Source organism: Hypomesus transpacificus, unplaced genomic scaffold (genome assembly GCF_021917145.1).
Source record: "Hypomesus transpacificus isolate Combined female unplaced genomic scaffold, fHypTra1 scaffold_61, whole genome shotgun sequence".
In the NCBI taxonomy this organism is placed as follows: Eukaryota; Metazoa; Chordata; class Actinopteri; order Osmeriformes; family Osmeridae; genus Hypomesus; species Hypomesus transpacificus.
The window spans coordinates 567,220-593,181 of NW_025814034.1; the positions used below are offsets into that span (position 1 = coordinate 567,220).

The 25,962-nt window shown below is 43.5% G+C and overlaps 3 protein-coding genes across 11 annotated transcripts; 2 read left to right on the top strand and 1 right to left on the bottom strand.

The window, feature by feature from the left end:
• Window positions 1-275: 275 nt before the first annotated feature.
• LOC124465940 (sialoadhesin-like) lies at window positions 276-3,774 on the bottom strand. Of its 2 annotated transcripts, XM_047017617.1 has the most exons (6): window positions 3,654-3,761; window positions 3,422-3,457; window positions 1,425-1,688; window positions 1,095-1,340; window positions 572-799; window positions 276-443 (listed from the first exon to the last, which is right to left on the bottom strand). In XM_047017617.1, exons 1-6 carry the CDS (start codon window positions 3,682-3,684, stop codon window positions 394-396), a joined length of 855 nt encoding a protein of 284 aa, XP_046873573.1. In that variant the 5' UTR covers window positions 3,685-3,761; the 3' UTR covers window positions 276-393. The 2 variants fall into 2 exon arrangements, with proteins under 2 accessions (XP_046873573.1, XP_046873575.1); XM_047017619.1 differs by lacking the exon at window positions 3,422-3,457 and having other exon boundaries at window positions 3,654-3,774.
• Window positions 3,775-5,185: 1,411 nt separating this feature from the next.
• On the top strand, window positions 5,186-12,882 carry LOC124465938 (butyrophilin subfamily 1 member A1-like). Of its 2 annotated transcripts, none has more exons than XM_047017611.1 (6): window positions 5,186-5,225; window positions 8,740-9,625; window positions 10,187-10,256; window positions 11,598-11,945; window positions 12,038-12,331; window positions 12,443-12,882. In XM_047017611.1, the coding sequence occupies exons 2-6, from the start codon at window positions 9,611-9,613 to the stop codon at window positions 12,607-12,609; spliced, it is 894 nt and encodes a 297-aa protein (XP_046873567.1). In that variant the 5' UTR covers window positions 5,186-5,225; window positions 8,740-9,610; the 3' UTR covers window positions 12,610-12,882. The 2 variants fall into 2 exon arrangements, with proteins under 2 accessions (XP_046873567.1, XP_046873568.1); XM_047017612.1 differs by lacking the exon at window positions 5,186-5,225 and having other exon boundaries at window positions 8,637-8,847; window positions 9,526-9,625.
• Window positions 12,883-18,139: 5,257 nt separating this feature from the next.
• Window positions 18,140-23,958, top strand: LOC124465930 (butyrophilin subfamily 1 member A1-like). 7 transcript variants are annotated; one of them, XR_006955854.1, is made up of 12 exons: window positions 18,144-18,229; window positions 19,102-19,147; window positions 19,418-19,756; window positions 19,855-20,148; window positions 20,361-20,498; window positions 20,619-20,732; window positions 20,957-21,046; window positions 21,135-21,205; window positions 22,769-22,843; window positions 22,931-22,997; window positions 23,078-23,370; window positions 23,506-23,958. XR_006955854.1 is itself a non-coding variant. In XM_047017595.1 (11 exons), exons 2-11 carry the CDS (start codon window positions 19,105-19,107, stop codon window positions 23,128-23,130), a joined length of 1,287 nt encoding a protein of 428 aa, XP_046873551.1. In that variant the 5' UTR covers window positions 18,140-18,229; window positions 19,090-19,104; the 3' UTR covers window positions 23,131-23,958. The 7 variants fall into 7 exon arrangements, 5 of the variants coding, with proteins under 5 accessions (XP_046873551.1, XP_046873554.1, XP_046873552.1 ...); XR_006955853.1 differs by having other exon boundaries at window positions 18,146-18,229; window positions 23,075-23,370; XM_047017595.1 differs by having other exon boundaries at window positions 18,140-18,229; window positions 19,090-19,147; window positions 23,075-23,958.
• Window positions 23,959-25,962: the final 2,004 nt, after the last annotated feature.

Consider the following 25,962-nt stretch of genomic DNA (forward strand, 5'->3'; position numbering starts at 1 on the left):
TAGCATCACCATGACGAACATCAGTACACCACAGTTTCCGTTCCTCTCAGCACCCCCAGGCGTTCTTCTTCTCTGGTAAAACCACAACTCAGCTCTGGCAGATAGTAGGTGTGTTACTGGGCTCAACTTCCCTCTCTGACTTGCCTTCTGAGAAAGACCCTCGTGTTACCATGACTACAGGGTCAGGGAGCTTCCTGTTGTTCCAGTTTGATCGAAAGACACATCCAAACTGAGTGTTTTGATTTCAACTTTTTATGAATATGAAACACAAACACTTACACACACACACACACACACACATACACACACTTTGACAAAAGTATATTAAATGAAATGGAAAGAACCAGAATGACCATCTAAAGCTAGGACAGTTCAAATAGCCTGCTGAACTGTTCACTCTATGACATCATCACAGTTCCTCTTCTGTTCACCAAAAGTCCCACCTGCAGAGAGAGGAGAGGAGAGTTAGACACACACCTGGACACACACCTGGAGACACCTGAACACACACCTGGACACACACACCTGAACACACACCTGGACACACACCTGGACTATCTTGTGTTCTCACCTCTGGACCTGCAGCACATCTCCAGCAGCAGGACGGTGACCACCAGGTAGGGACAGGTCACCAGGATACTACACAGCAGTCTGGGCAGAGACAGCAGGGGGGCTGGGGGTGGAGGTGAAGATGGAGGTGGTGCTGGAGATGGAGATAAAGATGGAGGTGGATATGGACCAGGAGGTGGGGCTGGAGATGGAGATAAAGATGGAGTAGGAGGTGGACCAAGAGGTGGGGCTGGAGATGGAGATAAAGATGGAGGTGGAGTAAGAGATTTACATTTACATTTAGTCATTTAGCAGACGCCCTTATCCAAAGCGACTTACAGTAAGTACAGGGACATTCCCCCCGAGGCAAGTAGGGTGAAGTGCCTTGCCCAAGGACACAACGTCATTTGGCACGGTGGGGAATCGATCCGGCAACCTTCTGATTACTAGCCCGACTCCCTCACCGCTCAGCCATCTGACCCCCAGAGATGGAGATAAAGATGGAGGTGGAGACACACCTACACCTTTACTACTTTAGTTCTCACCTCTCACAGCCAGCCAGCTCTCTGGAGATCCTCCCAGCTCAGAGTTGCTGCATCTGTACAACCCTGCATCAGATGTAGACACAGCAGGGATGGTCATCTCTCCTGCAGCCTCAGTCCTGACCACAGATCCATCCTTGTAGAAGGCAGCTGTGAGGTTAGAGGGAGGTGTCTGGTATCTACAGCGTAGAGTCACAGCTTGTCCCTGGTTCACAGGGAGGACAGGACTCTCCAGGATCACAGCTCCATCTACAACAGAGGAGACAGATTCAAATGATCTTTCCAGAGAATCCTATAAAACAACAATCATGTATTCAGACCGTGTGAACGTACCATGTACTGTGAAGTTGACAGCATGGCTGTGTTCCCCTGATTCAGACTCACACCAGTACACTCCACTGTCCCCTGGGTACAGGTCTTTCAGGTAGCAGGAAGAGCCGGTTATAATCCCCCAGTCTGCTCCACACTCTGAAGACTTTCCTTCTGTGGTGTTCCTCCTCACCCTCACTCCGGCAGAGCTCCCCGGCTCCTCACAGCTCAGGGAGACAGACTCATACTCAAAGAACTGACATCTTCTGGGAGAAACAGTCAGACATGCTGGAGGAGAGAGGATGGGAGAGAGTAGGGAGAGAGAGAGAGAGAGAGAGAGAGAGAGAGAGAGAGAGAGAGAGAGAGAGAGGATGGGAAAGAGTAGGGGGAGAGTACGACAGAAAGATCCATTCAGTTTAAGTATAAAAGACAGTTGTGGTGATTAGATAGTGGAGGATACAAGGAAATGCATTCTACTGCACTGCTAAGACAGAGTAAAGTAACCCCTGCATGGCCTATGGTTTACATGTGTAAAATGGCATATAAGCATATCCAAAATATACAAAGGATAATCATATGATGTTTAACTGATAATAAGAAACTGATTTACACAGCGCAGCAACAAAGTTGTTGATAGTGTATCTATACAATGGTGTCCTGCCTGCCCTAGTAGAGCTAGTATATACTAACCCTGCTGTATACGAACACTACCCTACTAACCCTAACTAGAGTATATACTAACCCTGCTGTATACGAACACTACCCTACTAACCCTAACTAGAGTATATACTAACCCTGCTGTATATGAACACTACCCTTCTAACCCTAACTAGAGTATATACTAACCCTGCTGTATACGAACACTACCCTACTAACCCTAACTAGAGTATATACTAACCCTGCTGTATACGAACACTACCCTACTAACCCTAACTAGAGTATATACTAACCCTGCTGTATACGAACACTACCCTACTAACCCTAACTAGAGTATATACTAACCCTGCTGTATACGAACACTACCCTACTAACCCTAACTAGAGTATATACTAACCCTGCTGTATACGAACACTACCCTACTAACCCTAACTAGAGTATATACTAACCCTGCTGTATACGAACACTACCCTACTAACCCTAACTAGAGTATATACTAACCCTGCTGTATACGAACACTACCCTACTAACCCTAACTAGAGTATATACTAACCCTGCTGTATACGAACACTACCCTACTAACCCTAACTAGAGTATATACTAACCCTGCTGTATACGAACACTACCCTACTAACCCTAACCAGAGTATATACTAACCCTGCTGTATATGAACACTACCCTTCTAACCCTAACTAGAGTATATACTAACCCTGCTGTATACGAACACTACCCTTCTAACCCTAACTAGAGTATATACTAACCCTGCTGTATACGAACACTACCCTACTAACCCTAACTAGAGTATATACTAACCCTGCTGTATACGAACACTACCCTACTAACCCTAACTAGAGTATATACTAACCCTGCTGTATACGAACACTACCTTACTAACCCTAACTAGAGTATATACTAACCCTGCTGTATACGAACACTACCCTACTAACCCTAACTAGAGTATATACTAACCCTGCTGTATACGAACACTACCCTTCTAACCCTAACTAGAGTATATACTAACCCTGCTGTATACGAACACTACCCTACTAACCCTAACTAGAGTATATACTAACCCGGCTGTATACGAACACTACCCTACTAACCCTAACCAGAGTCTATACTAACCCTGCTGTATAGGAACACTACCCTACTAACCTTAACCAGAGTATATACTAACCCTGCTGTATACGAACACTACCCTACTAACCCTAACCAGAGTATATACTAACCCTGCTGTATACGAACACTACCCTACTAACCTTAACCAGAGTATATACTAACCCTGCTGTATAGGAACACTACCCTACTAACCTTAACCAGAGTATATACTAACTGTAGCTGTGTACATGACTCCCAGCTCTTACCCTGAGATGGTGGACAACAGAAGACACTGGACAGAACTGATGAGAGAAGAGAGGCTTCAGGGTGGTGAACTGCACAGCTTATACAGAGTTATAGTGAAATGTCTGTGCTAAACACACACATACAAAGACTAACACACCTGCAAACACACTGTTACACACACACACACACACACTGTCACACAGACACACTCTTTTACACACACACTGTCAAACAGACACACACAGTACTTACAGAGCATGTAGAGTGGTGTGGGCTCCATCATGGCTGACTGCTGTCTGGCTCCTGGCTGACTGCTGACTGCTGACTGACTGCTGGCTGACTGCTGGCTGACTGCTGACTGACTGCTGACTGACTGCTGGCTGACTGCTGACTGACTGCTGGCTGACTGCTGGCTGACTGCTGACTGACTGCTGACTGACTGCTGGCTGACTGCTGGCTGACTGCTGACTGACTGCTGGCTGACTGCTGGCTGACTGTCAGAGATCTGATGCTTACAGAAACATACACTCCTCCACTTCCTGTATTATCGGTCGAATTGGGGGTATTTTAGTCACATGTTTCAAACCACTGTATTTAACCATTTCATCATTCATTTATTTTTTACTTACAATAAATGTACGATACAAATACAACATATAAGAAGGTGAATGCATAATGTTGAAACAGCCAAACCTAATGTTTGATGATACGTTTTCAGTCAGTACAGTTCACGGGAGCGCAATATTCTATAAGGTCCACAAGAGGGCGGTATTTATCAATAAATGCCTGGTATTCGCAGTTCGTAACAAAAAACGAGTAGGGGGTACCTGCAGAGCCGGAGACCCCGGAGGCCCGGAGAGCCGGAGAGCTGCAGTTTCAGGACCGCAGTTTCAGGACCGCAGTTCTAAGACCCTCGTTGTATCTGACAGCGCCACTAGCGAATAGAATAAACATGGACCGGTGTTACGTCCCAACTGGTTCCCAATTCAACTGGTTCCCCAGCTGTGCGTGCACCTATCAGTCCGCCTCCATCACCAGATTCGTCACAAATTCGCAAACATATTACTGGCGATTTTCAAGTCGGATCTCATATTTGCTGCGGCAAATATGAAAGTAGGCCAATAGCCTACGTGCGCACTACATTAGGCTACCATTTGCGCCAAAATAAATGGAGACAAAATAAAACATTTGCAGGCTCGCATGAAGTGGGATTCGATCCCACTAGCAAAAATACGATCACACACAAGTCTGTTGACTTAAACCGCGTGCCATACCAGCTCTGAATAGAGTACATAATGATTACGTAATTGTTGACTACGTTGGCCTTCAGGTAACATTTTGATTTTGCTTCTTCTGAATCAACTGGTTCCCATACACACTACCCGAATGTAGGCTACTAATCACGTATTTGGGGTTGTTCAGAGGCAATAGCCGTATTTACCATGACATCAAAGCTCCTTCTGACACCACATATTAAAAATTCATACGAAGAACGTCGCTGCTAACCCAGACAATACGATCAAAATACGTGTAACACAACATGGAAACATTCGTTTCCTATGCGATTTGTCAGCATACTTCAAGTCTACTTGTAGTTTAGTTCTGTTGACAACAATTATGCGGTTCTTAACATACGTCACATACTCTGTTGCTCTGATTGGTTGTAGATCTATCCAATTGAGCAAAGAGGCATTTGTTTTCCAGGCTCGTTTGAAACACGCCCTGTAGTCAAAGCCCAACGGAGAGTTCTCAGACTCATATTCTGACTAGAATTATGAGTATGACAACGTCAGGCTACAGAACAAGATGGACTAGAATCAGAATGTAAGTAGCTAATGTGAATCGCGTATGGTTATGTATAAAACAATTCTGGTGTCTTGAATTGGACACGTTAGCTAGCTAACTTCAAAATCATTTCAAGACACTGGAGTGGTTTTCAACGTCAAACAAACTATTTGATAAGCTAGAGCTAACATTCAGTAGGTATAGCCCTAGCTAGCTAGCTCTACACACAGCTTTTAAAAACGAACTGTAAATTGTTACTCTGTTTACAGTATTTGTTTAATGATACAGTAGCGCGACGTAGCTTATGTAAATCAAGTATTGTTCAACATATTAAAGTTAGCTAAACTTTCAAAACAATTCTGGTACAATTATCTGTTCACTTATGATAATTTTATGAAATAGCCTACAAACCTTTAGACTATTTGTTTTGTTTATTGAAACCATAGTGTGATTTTGGCAAGCCCAACTACTGTAGGTGTCTCATGATAAAGCCAGCACATTAATAAAACTTTTAAAAAAATGAAAGGTGTACTTCTTGTTTTTGACTACCCGCAATGCTGTGGGGCTATCTTGTTGTTATTATCAGTGACCTATGCAGTTTGTAAAGCTCTTTCTTAGAAGTCGCTTTGGATAAAAGCGTCTGCTAAATGAATAAATGTAAATGTAACATCAATCGTAAATTATTTAACATATAAATAAATAAAAAAAGAGGTCAAATTATTTCAGTAGGCCTATCCACTTTACAAAACACACAGGATTCAGACAGATCAGTGTTAAGCCCAATATATTTTAAGAACTGGTTTGTTGTATAACTTATGTGTTATTTGGTATTGATCTAGTCTCTATTACTCATTTCCTGAGACTGTGACATTGCAGAAAGTAGGTCTACGTCTCTCAAACTTGCTTTATTAAGCTTTGTAAACCCAACACAAAACCTTTAACCTGTAATATATGGAAGCAAATCGTGACCAAAATTCAAATGAAAATGCATTTCCAGAAATGCATTTTCATTTTAAGAATGTGGCTGCATTATTTGACTCATAAATCAAATTAGTATTCAATCATCCTATTTGCATTTTCATTTTCTTCTTTAAGACTGCTCATTCTTTCCCTTAATTAAAATGAAAACGAAAAAGACATTTGAAATTTAATTTTCAAAATATGCCCCAGCAAATAGATACCAAAATTCAATTTGAAATGTAAAATTTGAAAATGAAAATGCATTTCCAGAAATGCATTTTCATTTTAAGAACGTGGCTGCAAAATCGTGACCACAATTCAAATTCAAATGCATTTCCAGAAATGCATTTTCATTTTCAAGAACGTGGCTGCAAAATCGTGACCACAATTCAAATTCAAATGCATTTTCAGAAATGCATTTTCATTTTAAGAACGTGGCTGCAAAATCGTGACCACAATTCAAATTCAAATGTATTTCCAGAAATGCATTTTCATTTTAAGAATGTGGCTGCATTATTTGACTCATAAATCAAATTAGTACTGATAAGTACTGAGCGGACATTGCATTTTCATTTTCATGTTCTGCCCGCAAAGAACTGCCCATAATTCGAAAACGAAAATGCATTCTGAGCGGCGCAGTAGAGTGACGTCAGTAGCCGATCTTCTTCAGCTCCCTGCTGACCGAGCTACCCATCTTGTTCGGTAGGGGGCGGTGTGCACATACGCATTGCATTACATGACAAATGTGCCGGGAAATTGATTGAATTGCCGGGTCTTTAGAGGACGCATCACAGATCATGGCACTCCCTCAAATTGTGCAGACACTGATAGAATTAGCTGAGCTGGTAGAAACTAATAATATATCTGAGTCTGATGCCCGTGACCGAGTAGAACAAGTCACAGAGAGCTTGGCTGCATACTCTGCCGTCACAGACGTACACATTAATGAGGTTGCCATAGTAAACCTCTCTTCAGTCCTGGAACGGCTGGATGCTGTGGAGCCTCAAATGGGACGGGGACGACCAACCATCCACATCCCGTTCGAGTCCATCGAAAACTATTTATTAAATGGTTTAAAAATAAAGGACATAGCGGAGCTGTTGTCGGCCACCAGACCATCCGTCGGAGGATGCAACGGATTTATGGAGCTAGAAAGCTGACAAAAGTATCTGAATTTGAATATGAAAGATCTGAAATATTTGTGTGTCGAATTTCATAAAACTGAAATATATTGCTGTTGAATATATAATATCTGAATTATTTGTATGCCAAATTTAATACAACTGAATGATTTTGATCCAAAAATAAAACATTCTAAAATTCAGATTGCAGGAATTCAGATTCTTGAAATTCAGATTGCGGAAATTCAAATTCAGATTGCGGAAATTCAGATTTTGTCTGAACCAGGCCAAAGGTGAAACAGCTTGCTTTCACAGGAAAAAGTAGACCATTTAATAAATAGTTCTCGATGGACTCGAACGGGATGTGGATGGTTGGTCGTCCCCGTCCCATTTGAGGCTCCACAGCATCCAGCCGTTCCAGGACTGAAGAGAGGTCTACTATGGCAACCTCATTAATGTGTACGTCTGTGACGGCAGAGTATGCAGCCAAGCTCTCTGTGACTTGTTCTACTCGGTCACGGGCATCAGACTCAGATATATTATTAGTTTCTACCAGCTCAGCTAATTCTATCAGTGTCTGCACAATTTGAGGGAGCGCCATGATCTGTGATGCGTCCTCTAAAGACCCGGCAATTCAATCAATTTCCCGGCACATTTGCCATGTAATGCAATGCGTATGTGCACACCGCCCCCTACCGAACAAGATGGGTAGCTCGGTCAGCAGGGAGCTGAAGAAGAGCGGCTACTGACGTCACTCTACTGCGCCGCTCAGAATGCATTTTCGTTTTCGAATTATGGGCAGTTCTTTGCGGGCAGAACATGAAAATGAAAATGCAATGTCCGCTCAGTACTAATCAGTACTAATTTGATTTATAAGTCAAATAATGCAGCCACATTCTTAAAATGAAAATGCATTTCTGGAAATACATTTGAATTTGAATTGTGGTCACGATTTTGCAGCCACGTTCTTAAAATGAAAATGCATTTCTGGAAATGCATTTGAATTTGAATTGTGGTCACGATTTTGCAGCCACGTTCTTGAAAATGAAAATGCAATTCTGGAAATGCATTTGAATTTGAATTGTGGTCACGATTTTGCAGCCACGTTCTTAAAATGAAAATGCATTTCTGGAAATGCATTTTCATTTTCAAATTTTACATTTCAAATTTAATTTTGGTATCTATTTGCTGGGGCATATTTTGAAAATTAAATTTCAAATGTCTTTTTCGTTTTCATTTTAAATAAGGGAAAGAATGAGCAGTCTTAAAGAAGAAAATGAAAATGCAAATAGGATGATTGAATACTAATTTGATTTATGAGTCAAATAATGCAGCCACATTCTTAAAATGAAAATGCATTTCTGGAAATGCATTTTCATTTGAATTTTGGTCACGATTTGCTTCCATAGTAATATACCTAGTAACTATTGTTATGTATTTGATTGGTTACTGCTCTGATTTTTTTAACCTAGATTGGCCTATAACAAATAAGCGCCGAAATCTCACTTCCAGCAGGAATTCCACTCCCCTACGCGTGACTGGCGCAAGACCTGTTGCCAGAAAAACAAACAAACAAACAAGTATTTTGAAATGAATTAAAACGTGTGTCTGTTATTATTTGGCAAATGTATTTGTAAAAGTGTCCTAAGATGTATTTGTGTTTGAAGTGGCGTTTCTCGTTTTGAATCCGTGATCGTTCATAGCTTTAAAATAAACCTTTACGCCTTACTTTAATGTAGGGTTAAATGGTTACATGGCACACGGAATAAAAACATAATAATCACTAGACTGGCCTACTTACAGTTTTTCTCAATTGCTAGAACACAATTTCTGAAACCTTGCTCCATTTTCTGAAAACATTACAAAACCTCATCTTCAAGCATTATTTACAAAACCTCTGATTCCTCTTGCAAAATGAAACTTTCGCCTCAAAACAGATTTACCTGTGCTCAAAATCACTCAAACACATAAACAAAGTGATCAAATTTATATACAATATCAAACAGTCAGTAAGCAATACCCCAAAAAATTGAAAACACATTGTCCAAAACATATATTTCTCAGGAAGAAGTTTTTAATTTTTTAATTTTTAATCTAAAAAACGAATTTCATCCATCAATGTATTTTGATGAACGAAAACATGTTCTATCATAGTAGCTCACTACTCTGCTTTGCTCTTTGTCAGCCATTGGGTTTCAGTGATTTAGCTATTGAGAAAAACTGTAAATAAATATTGTTGAAATATTGTTTGTTGTCAGTGTTGGTATGTAACGAGACCTGCTGAACTTGCATGTTGACATAAGTACATGAAGTTGCCCTGGGGGGAATTCCAGAAAGCAGGTTATGTTACACACCCAGGTAAGTAAACTCCTCAGTTGACACACAATGTTGCAGCATTTACATTTAGTAGACGCTGTTATCCAGAACTCCAGAAACTTACCTTGCCTCGGGGGGACATTCCCCCCGAGGCAAGTAGGGTGAAGTGCCTTGCCCAAGGACACATCATTTTTGTCATGGCTGGAAATCGATCGGGCAACCTTCTGATTATTAGCTCAATTCCCTAACCGCTAAGCCATCTGACCCCCTAGCATCTTACTGGTAATATTGCTCCACTTGTTCAGTGGGTTACCAGTCAGCTGTTGTTGGGCAACTATGGCACTCTCCTACTTCACTTACTACAGGAAATACGATACCTCCCTTCCTATCTGCAGAATACCTTACCCCCCTTTACAGCCATCTTTGTCGCCGTGACTACGGACGCTCCTCCTCCCCCCTGTAATAAGCCACATGTGCAATCACTCATTCAATTATCCCACAGCTCATTCCCATTACAAAATCATAATTAATGTTATTTTTCTTATTTTAGGGCCTACTGTGGGTCGATAACTAATTGATGTTATTTTTCTTCTTTGTTTCCAGCGTTGGAAGATGGACCGTATCTGCAGCAGGGTGTTGCTGTTCATGGTTCTCTGCTCCCAGTCGTCCGCGGGTGAGTTCTTGAACAAGCTCAGTGGTAGCCATGGCATTTGATTGCAGACCAACAGATTAGCATATCTAAGAGCAGGGGTGGCCCTATAGTCCAGTCATTTTATGAAAAAAGGACAAATTGCAACAGAAGCAAACTCAACTGATTTTGTATCCTCAATATGTCCTGAGTAAGGAAAAAAAGCCTAGAAGAATCCCATTAGGGGAAAGTTAAAAAAAAGACCCAAATGTAGCCTATTCATATGCCTATTCATTCTTTTTCTCACGTGAATAGGGTAAACATTTTAACCTTTAGATATCTAAAGGTTACATTTTAACCTTTAGACCGATCCTGGGATCTCAGCTAGGATTGAGGCCTACCTCACAGACATCTCTGCCCGGATGACCGAGCACCACCTCCAGCTGAACCTTGCCAAAACAGAACTTCTCATCATCCCGGCCAAACCCTCCATCTCCCACGATCTCTCAATCACCCTGGGATCTGCGATGGTGACCCCTTCATCCTCCGCCAGGAACCTTGGGGTTACCATGGATGACGAGCTCTCCCTCACAGCCCACATTGCTGCGGTCTCCCGGTCATGTAGATTCACCCTCTACAACATCCGGAAGATCAGGAGATACCAGTCTGAGCACTCCACCCAGCTGCTTGTCCAAGCACTTGTCCTCTCCAAGTGGGACTACTGCAACTTGCTGCTCGCCCTTCTCCCAGCATGCGCAACCCGCCCTCTTCAGAGGATTCAGAACGCAGTGGCCCGCCTGGTCTTCAATCTACCCAGATGCTCCCATGTTACCCCACTCCTCATATCCCTCCACTGGCTACCCATCACGGCCCGTACCAGATTCAAGACTGGTACTGACCTTCTGAGTGGTGAACGGGAGTCAGATGGCTGAGTGGTAAAGGAAGTTGGGCTAGGGATCAGAAGGTTGCCGGATCGATTCCCCACTGAGCCAAATGACGTGTGTCCTTGGGCAAGACACTTCACCCTACTTGCCTCGGGGGGAATGTCCCTGTACTTACTGTAAGTCGCTCTGGATAAGAGCGTCTGCTAAATGAATACATGTAAATTAAAATATACTGTGAAAACCTTTTTAAAGTAACCTACCATGCATGAAGCTGCTATTACTTTGTCACAACAACTCGATACACTGTTATAACTGTGCACTTCACATCCTTGATCTGCTTTACTTTGTATCTGCCCTGTTTGTATATATCGGTTTGGAAATTATGTCTGCACAAAATGCTAAAAAGACAAAGACTTGCTAACTAAGGACAATGAAAGACAACCTTTATTAAACACCCCTTGATAGTCCCAGATGGATTCTGTCTTTGTGTCTGTTCTTCCAGGAGAGTCTCAGCTGATTGGTTCAACAGACCCCATCGTTGCTGTAGCTGGTGATGATGTCATCCTGCCATGTTTCCTGGAACCTCCCATCAATGCAGAGAACCTGACAGTAGCATGGACCAGACCTGACCTGAACCCTAAATATGTACATCTCTATCGGGATGGTCGTAAATTACATGGTGGGATGAATTCATTTTACAAAGACAGGACCATGCTGTTAGAAGGAGAGCTGATCAGGGGCAACGTCTCCCTGAAACTGTCCAGAGTGGAGCTTAAGGATGATGGGAACTACACCTGCCTTGTTATTAAGGACGGACAGAAGAAGGAGACTGTCATCCAGCTCAGTGTTGGTAAGTTAGATTAGATAGAGAAGATGCTAATATGCTTAAAAGATGTTGGAGAGTTCCTGATTTGTCTGATGGTCTTGTGTATTTCTCTGTAGTGGAGGTCTCTAAACCAGAGGTCTCCATCCAGGAAGCCAGAGAAGATGGGATGGTTCTCAAGTGTGTGTCTGGAGGCTGGTACCCAGAACCTGAGCTGGAGTGGAGGGACAGTGAGGGACGCCTCCTCCCTGCTGATGTCACACAGACAGACAGACTCCCTGACCCCGGCCCTCACCAACGCTACACTGTGACAAGCAGAGTGACTATACAGAAGACAGACACCAACAGGTTCACCTGCAGGGTTCATCTGCAGAGACTCAACCAGATCAGGGAGACAGAGATCCATGTTCCTGGTGAGGTTCTGTATTATTACTGGTTATTCAGTTGCAGTTAAGCTGTGGAGACCCAGACATGTGAACATCTCTTTCCCTCCAGAATATTGACTGTTCTGTATTCTGTTTCAGATCACAAGTTTCTTCCAAAGTCAACAGAGGATGAAACAGGATATATTGAGTCGGTAAAGCACGTACTGACTGTCATACAAATCTCTGCGATCCTTCTGATACTGCCGCTACAGCTGCTTGTGCATTTGATATCTTATTGCGCAAATTTGATATATCACACATTATAATGACATGAATAGAAGGTAAAGAAGGGAACGTTTGAATGAACGTATGATCCAATGTTCATGTTTAAGTGAAGTTTATTAGATACAACACATTGTTTCGGTTCCTCTGCTCCACTGTCACTTATTGCACACAGCCTTACTACACTCTTCCACTTCATATTTTATTTTGTACAGTATTATTTTGTTAATATTAATGTTAATATTTTGTTATTTTGTTAACTTATTGTAAATTAGTTATGCACCTGCCCACCGAAGTAAATTTCTTTATTCCTCTTATTCTGATTCTATTCTGATCTTCTGTTTCAATCACATTCATTATTATTATTATTAATAATAATGCTTTGCTATGCACAAGGACCGACATAGGGAGCAGACATATACACAGGAAAGGTTGATGATCACACACGGACAGCTGGGTGATTGGAGAGAGAGACAAGACCAGAACTGGAGCACACCAAGGAATACAGACACACAAATGGAGACACACACACACCCAGGAAGACAGACACACACACACACAGGGAGACAGACACACACACACACAGGGAGACAGACACAACACCAGGGGAGGAAACATTGAGAGGTTAAGCGGGGGCAAATTTCCAGTCCCACCCCCCTCCAGGTTATACCATCACCCAGTCCACATGGACCTGGGATGCCATGTATAGTCATGTCCAGCAGGGGGTGCTAGTGAGCCTCAGGTTAAAGGCTCAGTGTATGGAAAGCTTGACTTGTGTAATTTTTACTGTCAAAAGCAGCTTTTTGGTAGCCTGACATTGTCATACTCATAATTATAGTCAGAATATGAGTCTGAAAACTCTCCGTTGGGCTGTGACTATGGGGCGTTTTTTCAACCGAGTTCGTAAAACAAATGCCTGTTCGCTCAATTGGAAAGACCTACAACCAATCAGAGCAACATAATATCTTGTTTGTTGAAAACAAATTCAACCCAAGGGCTCTTTCGTGACGTTGTTGATTACGTTACTGCTGATCATCTGTCCATCGTCGTAAGTGATGGACTGCTGGCTGACTGCTGACTGACTGCTGGCTAACTGCTGGCTAACTGCTGGCTGACTGCTGGCTGACTGCTGACTGACTGCTGGCTGACTGCTGGCTGACTGCTGGCTAACTGCTGGCTGACTGCTGGCTGGCTGACTGCTGGCTGACTGACTGCTGGCTGACTGCTGGCTGACTGCTGGCTGACTGACTGCTGGCTAACTGCTGGCTAACTGCTGGCTGACTGCTGGCTGACTGACTGCTGGCTGACTGACTGCTGGCTGACTGCTGGCTGACTGACTGCTGGCTGACTGCTGGCTGACTGCTGGCTGACTGCTGACTGACTGCTGGATGACTGCTGGCTGACTCCTGGCTGATTGCTGACTGACTGCTTCCTGACTGCTGGTATTTTATTCACACGTTTCAAACTGTTGTATTTAACCATTTCATCTTTATTTTTTTTATTATTATTTTTTACTTACAATAAATGTACGATCAACATTACAACATTACAGGATAACATACAAAAACTAAATATAAGAAGATGAATGCATAATGTTGAAAAAGCCAAATCTCATGTTTGATGATACGTTTTGATAATAGTCCAGAGTTAGTACAGTTCACGGGAGCGCAAAAAGGTCCACAAGAGGGCGGTATTTATCAGTAAATGCCTGGTATTCCAACCTGACCTCACAGTCCATTCGTATGGAGGATTATAGGGGCCAAAACTAAATAAATAAATACTTAAATAATTAAATAATTGAATGGTTAAATACTTGAATAAATAAATAATGATATAATACATAGCTTAAATAAATGACTAATTATATAATTTAATGCCTAATTGACATACAAAATGTGAAATTACAAATAGAATGAAACCATAAATACATAAATGTTACATTTATTTGTGTGTATATATATAGATTTACGTTTTCATGTGTTCACATTTATTTATTTACACTTTAATTTATCCACAGTGTAACTTAATAATAAATAAATCTGTCGCCCCCCCCCTCAAAAGTCAGGGGGCGGGTTAAAGCCTCTGATTGGTGAATGAACTGTATTACACACCAGGCAGCCTCTGATTGGTGAATGAACAGTATTACACACCAGGCTGACTCTGATTGGTGAATGAACAGTATTACACACCAGGCAGCCTCTGATTGGTGAATGAACAGTATTACACACCAGGCAGGCTCAACCAGTCGATCAAGCTCTCTTCGATCCAGAGGGATCCTCTATCGTCTCACAATCCGCACCAGGTGCTGCCATCTTGAATTAGTCAAAAGCAGGTTTCAGACGTCAATTGAGGAGAAGATAGCATTGGCTCAGGTGCAGTTGCCTCTTTCTGGTCCTGGGCAGCCTTGTGCTCTGCCTGCCCAGTTTGAAATTACCCGGAACATTGCCCTGGTGCCGCCGTTTCGAGAGTCTGAGGTGGACTCGTACCTTAGTGTGTTTGAGCGCATCGCAGCCACACTGAACTGGCCCAGAGAGATGTGGCCCCTGCTGCTGCAGTGCAGGCTGACAGGTAAAGCACAGGAGGTGGTTTGCCTCTCGAGGATAGTGTGAAATATGACTGTGTGAAAGCTGCTGTTCAACGGGCGTATGAGCTGGTGCCCAAGGCCTATCGCCAGAAATTTTGAGTCCACACAAGACACCATGACAAGAGAGAAGGAAACCTTATTTTGACAGATGGTGTCACTGGCTGTGACTCTTTTGCTTCTCTCCGTGCCATCGAATGGGACATGTCATAGCCGCCTGTATGAAGCTACAGCAGAGAACAGTCGCCCCTCCTCCCGGCCAGCTCCCTAAGCCTGTGGACTTGCTTAAGTCTCTGTTTCTGGCCCCTTCCCTGTCCCCAACTAGTGGTTTGGACCCCTTCATTTTTACTGGCTCTGTCTCTCTGTCCGACGATGACCAGCAGTGTGTTCCCGTTCAGATTCTGAGAGACACGGGAGCAGCGCAGTCCGTTATTCTCTCTGATGTGTTGAGTCCTTAAGCCACTACAATAAATCTATTAATCAGAAGGTTGTTGGTTCGATTCCCCGCCGTGCCAAAATGACGTTGTGTCCTTGGGCAAGGCTATTCACCCTACTTGCCTCGGGGGAAATGTCCCTGTACTTACTGTAAGTCGCTCTGGATAAGAGCGTCTGCTAAATGACTAAATGTAATGTGTTGCCCTGGTCTGTTGAGTCCTCAAGCCACGTCCTCTGTGTTTCCGGCATGCGTGGTGACGCGTTCACAGTCCCGTAGGCTGGGTGATGAAGTGGTTGGTTTGGACAGTGTAGCTAGTTTGTCCCCCTGTGGTTCTAAACAGAAGCACACGGACCCTCTCAAACCAACGAGGCAGGTGTTTCCTGTATCCATGGAGATCTTCGTGCATGCGCAATGTGAAGACGCCTCTTTGGCTAACTGTTTTCCTTCTTTGGTAGACCAGGTGGAAGCTAGGGGGCAGGTTACTGCATATTTCCTGGAGGATGGGCCCTTGTTGCGTAAGTGGACCTCCCACAAAGGGGTGGCCGAAAGTTGGAGTTCTGTGTTCCAGATTGTGGTGCCACTCGCTTTTTGGTCGGATGTGTTGACCAAATGTGTTGACCCCTCGCTCAGTGTTGACCTGCCCTGGTCAGGGCATTTGGGTGTTACTAAAACATACCTTCGAGTTCTACAGAATTTTTTTGGCCGGGTCTGAAGAAAGATGTGGCAGGCAGTACCAGTCCTTGCACCTGCACCCCCTCGTCCCCCCGTCCCCCCGTCCCCCTCGTCCCCCCGTCCCCCGGGAGCACAAACCGAGGTGCCGCCCCCCCAACCACAACACGGACATATCGCCTCTGCTGGTAGTGCGGGAGGGTTCATTAATGGAGGCACTTGGGAAAATGCTAGCCCCCTCTTCATGCCGCCCTGGGCGACAGCCTCTGTCGCCTGTAGGAAGGACCGGCCCTGGAGGCAAGGCAATGTCGAACCTGCCAAGTAACCGGAAAACCGAATCAGGTTGTTCCTCCCGCCTTGCCCTTTCCTGGTGATGAGAGAGCCGTTCGAGCGCATCATAGTTGACTGCGTTGGCCCGTGTGTGTAGCAGTCGTTGAGGTGTGTGTAACTGTGTGTGTAGCAGTCGTTGAGGTGTGTGTAACTGTGTGTGTAGCAGTTGTTGAGGTGTGTAACTGTGTGTGTAGCAGTTGTTGAGGTGTGTAACTGTGTGTGTAGCAGTCGTTGAGGTGTGTAACTGTGTGTGTAGCAGTCGTTGAGGTGTGTAACTGTGTGTGTAGCAGTTGTTGTGTGTAACTGTGTGTGTAGCAGTTGTTGAGGTGTGTAACTGTCTGTCATCTACCTGGGACAGAACAGGCCCCTCCTACCTGACCTGTTACTATGTAAAGCCTTTACCACACAACCAAACAATAATACTGTGGTTTAGCTTAACACTTTATTATTTACTGAAATGTGCATTCATATTGACCAGTGTGCCCGTCGAATCATAACAAAAAAGAATCAATGTATGACTCAATAGTCAATCCAGCTTTCCATTAGTCCACTGCAGCCTCATTGTGTGTCTAAATGTAAAGAATAATTAAAGAAGAATAAAGGTCTGGATGAGTTTGTGAAACATTCTACCCAGGCTTGTACCTAGTAACAGATGACCAGCAGCGTCTAACGGGCTATGGGTTTGAGAGATAGCCAATCAGGCGCTATGTGGTAATCTGTTGCTAGGCAGGTGACAGGCTAAAAGGTTTGCTGTCTTGCAAAGTTTATCTGCTAGGGAGCGTGTTTACTGGACAGGGGATTTTGGAATCAGTGTCAGTAACATTGCACTACTGTACCTCACTGTACCTCGCCACCAGGCTCCTGTATGTTCATTGACTTAGTCGCTGATCTGCAAATTTGCACTATTATACTGTACTCCACTTAGGTTAGAATAGGTTATCGGGTTGAAACAGGTTTTATGTGCATTTAGGGTTAGTATGGTGTACTATTTATTGTTATCTGTAATTTAGGAAGTTTTAGTATTAGGGTTAGTATAGTCGATTATTTATTGCTATCTGTATATTTAGGAAGTTTCACTTATTTAAGCTCCACATAGATGTAAATTATGTTCCGTGTACTTATATGTTATGTTATGCCAGGTGCTTGCGTTGTCTTGTCTTAAGAATTTCAGTGCCCAGTCTAACCTGTTGTTCTGTGTACCTGACAATTAAAAGACTTGACTTGATTTGAATAGGCATGTTCTGTAATCTGTAACCATATTGCCTCAACACACTATTGAGATATACATATTTTCCCTTACTTTTGGGTACATTGTGCAAACCATCATGTGAGGTGGCCAAAATCCAGAGTTTTATGAATTTTCTTTATTGACTCTGATTTAATGTTCCATGGAATGTACGTACTGCATGCATGTGGTGATAGTAAGCGGCATTATTGTATTATTTGTTGGAATGAACTAATGATACGTGAAAATAGCAGATAACAAGGAAAATATTAATCCACCGTTTGAATCTGTTAACTAAATGTGTTAACTCCTCTCTTGTTAACCCAACGTGACGTGACATGGCAGTTTGTCATTTCCTTCTTAAGCGCTTGTTGGGTGTAGCCATCTTTTGTAACAACCGACGTTTCAAGTCCAACTGAAGCCGTAAGTATTTCTTACCCACGTAGATGGCATAAATTCGGACTGTATTTGTGAAATAGCTTCTCAAAAATATGTTGGCCTACAAATTGATGTGTTGTACCGAATATATACCACCTAATGTGTAATAGGCCTAGGCCAATATGTAGATCTAACTTCATTTTTTAACCGAATCTCTTCCTTGATGGTCCGTGTACCTGGTGGCCATGAGTTTTGTGTATTTTTCAACCCGACGCCAACAAACTCATAATAGGGCCGTAATGTCGTTTATTCAGTTAGGAGCTCAAACACACATTTAAGTAGGCTAGCTCTATACCTTTTTTTATTTCGTTTGTTTGTTTCGTTTTTGTTTTGTTTGTAACACTGGAGCATCTTTCCGTCTCTCTCTTGCATGATATAGAATAATCTAACATGAATGAGTCGTTCATTTTCCCGTAAATGCAGGATCAGAAGTTAAGATGCCAATTGTCATATTTGCTGAAATAAACTTGAACAGGTTTCACAGTTAAATTCGTAAGACTTGTAGCTTAATAAACAAGACCAATCGTTAAATTCGGACCAAACAATTTCATTGGACTACATTCGGATCGAATGCAATAATCCGTCGAGTTACTTGTCTGTCTACCATACCCACCTCGGAGCAATGACTGTAAAAACAATGGACACAGTAACAGCCCCTCAGAAGTGAAGAAGCCAAAGCATCTCGATTGCCCTCTGGTGGCTGGCTGCAGTATAGGCAAAGAGTATAGGAAATAAATTATTTGGGCGTTAGTCGCATAGTTTTTGTCTATCGGAAAATAATTAGTTGGAATCTTCGAATCACATATTTGTGACGCTACTCCTTAACGGGTTAATAATATTAACAGTCTTTCTCCAAGGTGATGCTGGTTCTACTGTGTCTCCTGGTGCTCCTCATTCTTGCTGGTGAGTCTATATTTACCAGCAAGATGCACAACACAACTGAAAATAAAATATAGTTTACTTAACAAAACATACTGTAGATGAGGATTTAAATATTGCAGACTTGATATACTCTGCTTTGGCCAAAAACAATAAATATAGGGCTTGATTATTTCAACTTTTTGTAGGCCTAATGGAAAAACAAGTAAAGAAATTCCATCACGCATAAACAATACTTGTATTAAACACCCCTTGATAGTCCCACATGGATTCTGTCTGTGTCTGTTCTTCCAGGAGAGTCTCAGCTGATTGGTTCACTTGACCCCATCATTGCTGTAGCTGGTGATGATGTCATCCTGCCGTGTTCCCTGGAACCTCCCATCGATACAGAGAACCTGACAGTGGAGTGGTCCAGACCTGACCTGAACCTTAAATATGTACATTACTACAGGGATGGTCGTAACATACATGGTAGGAAGTATCTATCTTACAGAGACAGGACCATGCTGTTTGAAGGAGAACTGGTCAGGGGCAACGTCTCCCTGAAACTGTCCAGAGTGAAGCTGGAGGATGAGGGGAGCTACACCTGCCGTGTTGGCCAGGTTATGACGACTGTCATCCAGCTCAGTGTTGGTAAGGAACATGTTCATTAATGTTAACACTGAGTTCTTCAGTGGTCTATGTGGTGGTAAAGATAATTCTCTCATGTGCAAATGTGTCTTTATTCATAGTGGCGGTCTCTAAACCAGAGGTCTCCATCGTGGGAGCCAGAGAAGATGGGATGGTTCTCCAGTGTGAGTCTGGAGGCTGGTACCCAGAACCTGAGCTGGAGTGGAGGGACAGTGAAGGAGACCTCCTCCCTGATGCTGTCACACAGACAGACAGACTCCCTGACCCCGGCCCTCACCAACGCTACACTGTGACAAGCAGAGTGACTGTACAGAAGACAGACACCAACAGGTTCACCTGCAGGGTTCATCTGCAGGGACTCAACCAGACCAGGAAGACAGAGATCCATGTTCCTGGTGAGGTTCTTGATCATTTATTAAAGTCAATAATTCACAAGCAATTTAATCATTATTTTGTAAACAGCTGCAAAATGATGTCACTGGATCTGCTAGGGTTGACTATGCACTTTCCTTTCTGAATCATTTTTAACTTTCTTTTGACACTAACTTAAATTCGTTTTTTTCTTGATCCTTTTAAATTGTCTCATGTGTACACTTTTATCTTTTAGGAGATTTATTCCAGATGGCAGAATCTTCCTCTGATATAGCACGGAATGCTGCTTTAATTGGCTGTGCTGTTGTCTTGGCTGGGCTTGTACTGACAGTATTAGTCTGTTACAAGAAACAAACGATCCCATACAGCAATGGTAAGACTCACTCACATATTTGTTTGTGCCCATGATTAAATGTGTGTGTATCTCAGCGTGTGTGTACCTCAGTGTGTGTGTGTGTGTGAGTCTGACATGGTACTCTTCACTGTCTCCTAGCAGGTATTCAGTTTTCCACTGCAACAAAAGCCAGCAGTGCTGCTCCCCCAAAAGAGCCAGAGATCAGAGCCGCTCAACAACCAGCAGGAGAAATGTGCAGCCCACTGATGCCAGGTGAGATAGCTGACTGGTAGCTGGGTGTGGTTGTAGTATTTGGGCGGTCAACCACCCATTATTACATATTCAAAGGTACATGTCTGTTAAAATGGCAATTTTAAATATGAAAAATATTAAAATCCCCTATAAAAAAATAAATATTGGATGTTTATTTGATAGCCCTAGTATGTGTGTGTGTGTGTGTTTGGGTGGATGTACTTCTCATGATCATTATTCCACAGATATAAACCAAGAAGAAGTCCATAAACACCAGGAAGGAAGAGAAGCAGAGGAACATCGAACCAACCTTCAACAGCAGTTGTGTGTCACTGGTAAGTGTGTGTTGAGGGAAACTGGTGTGTGTGCACCTCTGTGTGTGTGTGTGTGTGTGTAACTGTTCTACCTCCTCTGTCCTTGTAGATCTGTGTTCCACAGTCCCTACAGAAGTCGTCGACCTTGAGGCTCAAGAGATTATCACACCTCCCTCACATGTAAGTTCAGCGTCTGTTGAAGAAGGAATGTGTGAGTCAGTGTGAGTATGTGTTGTGGAAACTCCAGACTGTCAGGAAGACAGGGCCGCCTTCCGTGTCACAAACCAGAGAAGAAGACAGGGCCGCCTTCCGTGTCACAAACCAGAGAAGAAGACAGGGCCGCCTTCCGTGTCACAAACCAGAGAAGAAGACAGGGCCGCCTTCCGTGTCACAAACCAGAGAAGAAGGCAGGGCCGCCTTCCGTGTCACAAACCAGAGAAGAAGACAGGGCCGCCTTCCGTGTCACAAACCAGAGAAGAAGACAAGGGCCGTGTCCTTGAGGGAGTAGCATGTTCCTGCAGTACCTCTGGCTGCCGTTCCAGCAAACTGCAGTCCTAGGGCCGCATTTCTAGGACCCTAGTTTTTTATGACAGCGTTGAGCAGGTTGATCACACTATGGCGTCATATCTGTTAAACTACCGTAGGCTACTGTTTCAGGACTGCAGCTCTAAGAACGTGGTATTTGAGTGTAATAAACCTTTTAAAACCGTGTTGTACAATAACGGAACACTGCTCTGTCTTACAGACCGACCGTCCGACGGGTATGGGAATACCCCGGTTAGTTCCCTTGACCGAGGAATAATTTCCGTTCATTTCTTCCCTCCTGTGTTTTTCACACCGCCGACAAAGGGAAGAATTCGGGTTTAGTTTTTTTCCCGACTAACTCTGCGTATTATTTTCACAATAAATGTGTTTCTTTCATCACGTCAACACCCACCGCGAGCCTTTGCGATTCTTTGTACCGAGCCACTGTAGCTAAGGAGATCCGCAAGAAGGGCCCGGTACGCGTCCAGTCACCGCCGCCACCGCCGTACCCCGACACCCCTTAAAGGCCCGCCTTGGGCACAGCGATGGGCACCGCCCCGACAGCGACGGGCACCGCCCCGCCCGAGGTAGCACGAGGAGACCCCGAACGAGAGCGATGCGAGACAGGTCGCACGCCACGTTTCGGGCGGCTCAGAGGGAGAGCGACGGAGCGACTGCTCCCCCAGCCGCGGCTCGAGCCCAGCCACGCTTCGCTCCCCAGCCTGACCGACCCAGCCCTTAGAGCCAATCCTTATCCCGAAGTTACGGATCTGATTTGTGAGGTAAACCTGACGTCTCCCTCTTACTGTTGTGAGGCTCAGCTGGTTCCACGTGGTTGTCACAGTGTAGATGTGTGTGCAGGGCTGGAAATGTACTTTTTTCACATGATAGCACTGGTGCTCTATTTGGTAGCACAGCCGTCAAAGATGTTCATATAAGCCCAGTCTTGACAGCTCTTAATATAGGCCTAGTCTTGACAGCTCTTCAAATTTTTGCTAGCTCCGTGTCACGTGACAACAGTGTGCAGTGACATGGAGTGATTGACGGCTAATATTAACCAATCTAATCTAAAATCTTCATTAAAGTTTTGAACATGAAGATGACGTTTAGTTGGTTATGTGTCGTTGGATAGGGTGGACCGGTCACTCACTGTCTCAGCTCCCAGTTGGCACGTACTGTGCAGGAGGTTAAGCAGCAAACGTTCTGATATCTCTACAGGTTTTACCACAGGTCAAACAGAAGTTCCTGGAGACCCTGAAGATGGTTATGATTGACATCATATCATCCTCACTTGTAAGTGTTGTGCCTTGAAAGAGCAACGTATGGGGGGATTTGAACATGTTGTGAGGCTCATACTGTACTGTCTTTGTTGACCCACAGATGGAAAAAGGAGAGGGAGAGAGAAAAGAGGAGAGGATAGAAAACATGAAGAATACATCGTTATCAAGTAAGGCATGCGTGTTTGTGCCTTTGTGACAGGTGTGTAATTATTGTTGTGTCACAATAATAATACTGTGTCATTAGTAGGTATGGAGCATGGTCACCTGGGATACGCTGCCTGCCAGCAGGAGGCCACTTGACTGGAGCTGGGATGTTGACATTGCAGCAGTGTGACACTGGTTCTTGCGGCCTCATATTTGTGTCGGGTCCTGAGGACCCTGAGACGACGGAGATTGGTAACAGTCTTTATTGAATAAACTGGAAATGAACAGAACATGCAGATAACAGGTTCCAGACCAGAGAGAGACTCGGGCTGGCAGTCCTCAGGAAAACCAAATCCAGGCACATGTCAGCATGGTCAGTAGCTTGTCATCGTGTAGGTCCTCATCGTGTAGGTCCTCATCGTGTAGGTCCTCATCGTGTAGGTCCTCATCGTGTAGGTCCTCATCGTGTAGGTCCTCATCGTGTAGGTCCTCATCGTGTAGGTCCTCATCGTGTAGGTCCTCATCGTGTAGGTCCTCATCGTGTAGGTCCTCATCGGTCGTCAGCAGAGCCATCAGTCAGTGGCATAAACCAGTGGCTTGGACGGGGGATGGGGGGACGGGGGGCATGGCCACCCTGATAAACATGCTGGCCCCCCCACTTTCCCCCCTCCCTCGCGGGTCGCATATCGTCTTGCCATCTGGATTTTTTTTCATGAATGGAAAAGGGGAATTCAACTTGACATATGCTACTGGGAGTTATCTTATGACTATATGACTAATCAACTTCAAAATACATGTATTTTAAAACAATGTATTTTAGGTTGTCAGGCCAGGCATGTCTGTAAAACATGTATCTCCACTGAGGTAGTGGATCAAAACCTCCCGGCATGAAAACACACTGATCTCCACATGCCAATCCTGGAAAAACAATTCTAGCAAAGCCAGCCTCTGTAGAAATAAACTGTTTTATATTTATTTACCAAATGTATTTGTACTTGCTTAATTTCACCACACAGTAGAAATGTACCGAAACAAACAACCGCTACTATGTGCGCTGTATCCATGACGACACAGCGTATCTGCAACACGCCTGCTCCGTGCCACAAGTAGTTTCGGCGGTCTAACACCCCACCCTGAAAATAACCCTTTGGGAAACTGTCCAAGTTTTGCGTGCTACAATGGTATATCTGTTGGATGTAGCTGAACAGATTGAGACGTGACAGGTAAATATATCTGTATATTTAGGAGGTTTTACTTATTTAAGCTCAGCATAGATGTAAATTATGTTCCGTATACATATGTGTTATGTTATGCCAGGTGCTTGTTGTCTTGTCTTAAGAATTTCAGTGCCCAGTCTAACCTTGTGTTCTGTGTACCTGACAATTAAAAGACTTGAACTGAATGTGCCCATTCCCATGCTTCCTTAGATCAGACTGAGGTGTCCTCTGAAAGAATAAGAATGATATTGTCCTTGACTTAACACAGAAATGTATGAAACACTGTTCACTACGGAGAAAACAATTGAGGCTGCAGCAAGGGTGATATCTCTCTAAAATGTGTGCGTGCGTGCTGCAGCAAGTTACACTATGGATAAATGAAAGTTTGCAGAAATTAATATGTAAACAAATAAAAGAATTACAAATAAATAGGGCTGTGAAAAAACCCCGTTATGATTAAATTACAGGACACCGAGAAGATACCCACAATTCAACCTAATCTGCAACTTCTGGATGAGAAGTTCGTGTTCCAAAAAAACCAAGATGGAACATCCAATAAAACCAAAGTGATATGCACCCTCTGCGGGAAGACGTTATCGCTCTGGATAAGAGCGTCTGCTAAATGACTAAATGCTAAATGACTGAATGTTATCGTAAAAGTAACGAGTAACTTATACCACCTCAAAGCAAAGCATGCGTTGGTCGGCGAGGGGAGTTCAAGTAGAATGCGCCAAATTCACCCTCACTGAACAGCGAGTAGGGCCCTCACTAAGTCTGCCTGTGACAAGGTGATTAGCACAGTTGCCAAATGTATTGCAAAAAGCTGTAGATTGATATTGTTGAGGACGAGGGGTTCACCAAAGTTTTGCGAGTGGCAACGGGTGACTCGAGCATCAAGGTACCGCAAAATCAAAGACGCACACTAATGACAAAAATGCGGAAAATCGGTAATATGTAATTAATCATGATTAATCCACAGAAACCTGTGATTAATTTGATTAAAAATGTTAATCATTTCACAGCCCTACAAATAAATAAATGTACAAATGTGTACTGTAGGCCTATTTCAAACACATAGGCCTACACAAATAAATGTAACGTTTATAAATGTTATGTCTCATTTAATTTGTTTTTTGATGGTGACAATGAAACAATTGTTCATTTAAACATTTTATCACGGCATATTTCCTTAGTCATTTATGTAAACCCATATATATATATATTGTTTTGTCCCATAAAAACCGCCATATGAAATGCTCATACAGAAACATGAAATGCATTCACCCACCCGTATGAAACGCTCATAGATGCAGGTTACATGGCAAAATCAGCTAAACGATCTGCACTAGTCTTATCGATCACTGTTCAGCACCAATACAGCGCTATAGCCCATCATCATTGTTCAGCACCAATACAGCGCTATAGACTCACATTAGCCTCCTGATTATTGAATCAGCATCAAGGACAGAGCTGCCGCAACTGTGAAATAACACGATCAATGGGGGACAGGGAAAACAATCCTGAAAAAAAGGTGTACTCTAGGTAGGCCTAATAGGCAATTTGACTGGGGTTGTTTAAAACTAAAATCATTCTTCATGGCTTGTAGGCTATTGAGTTCATTTAAAATGTAAACATTTACTTGCAAATTGTTTAACGACACTCTTTACATCGAGGTTGCAGGCCAGTATATTCTGTAGGGTCAGCCTAAGACGCAGCCCTAGCAGGGGCACAGCACAGCCCCAGGACGAGCCACAGCCCCAGAGCAGGGCGG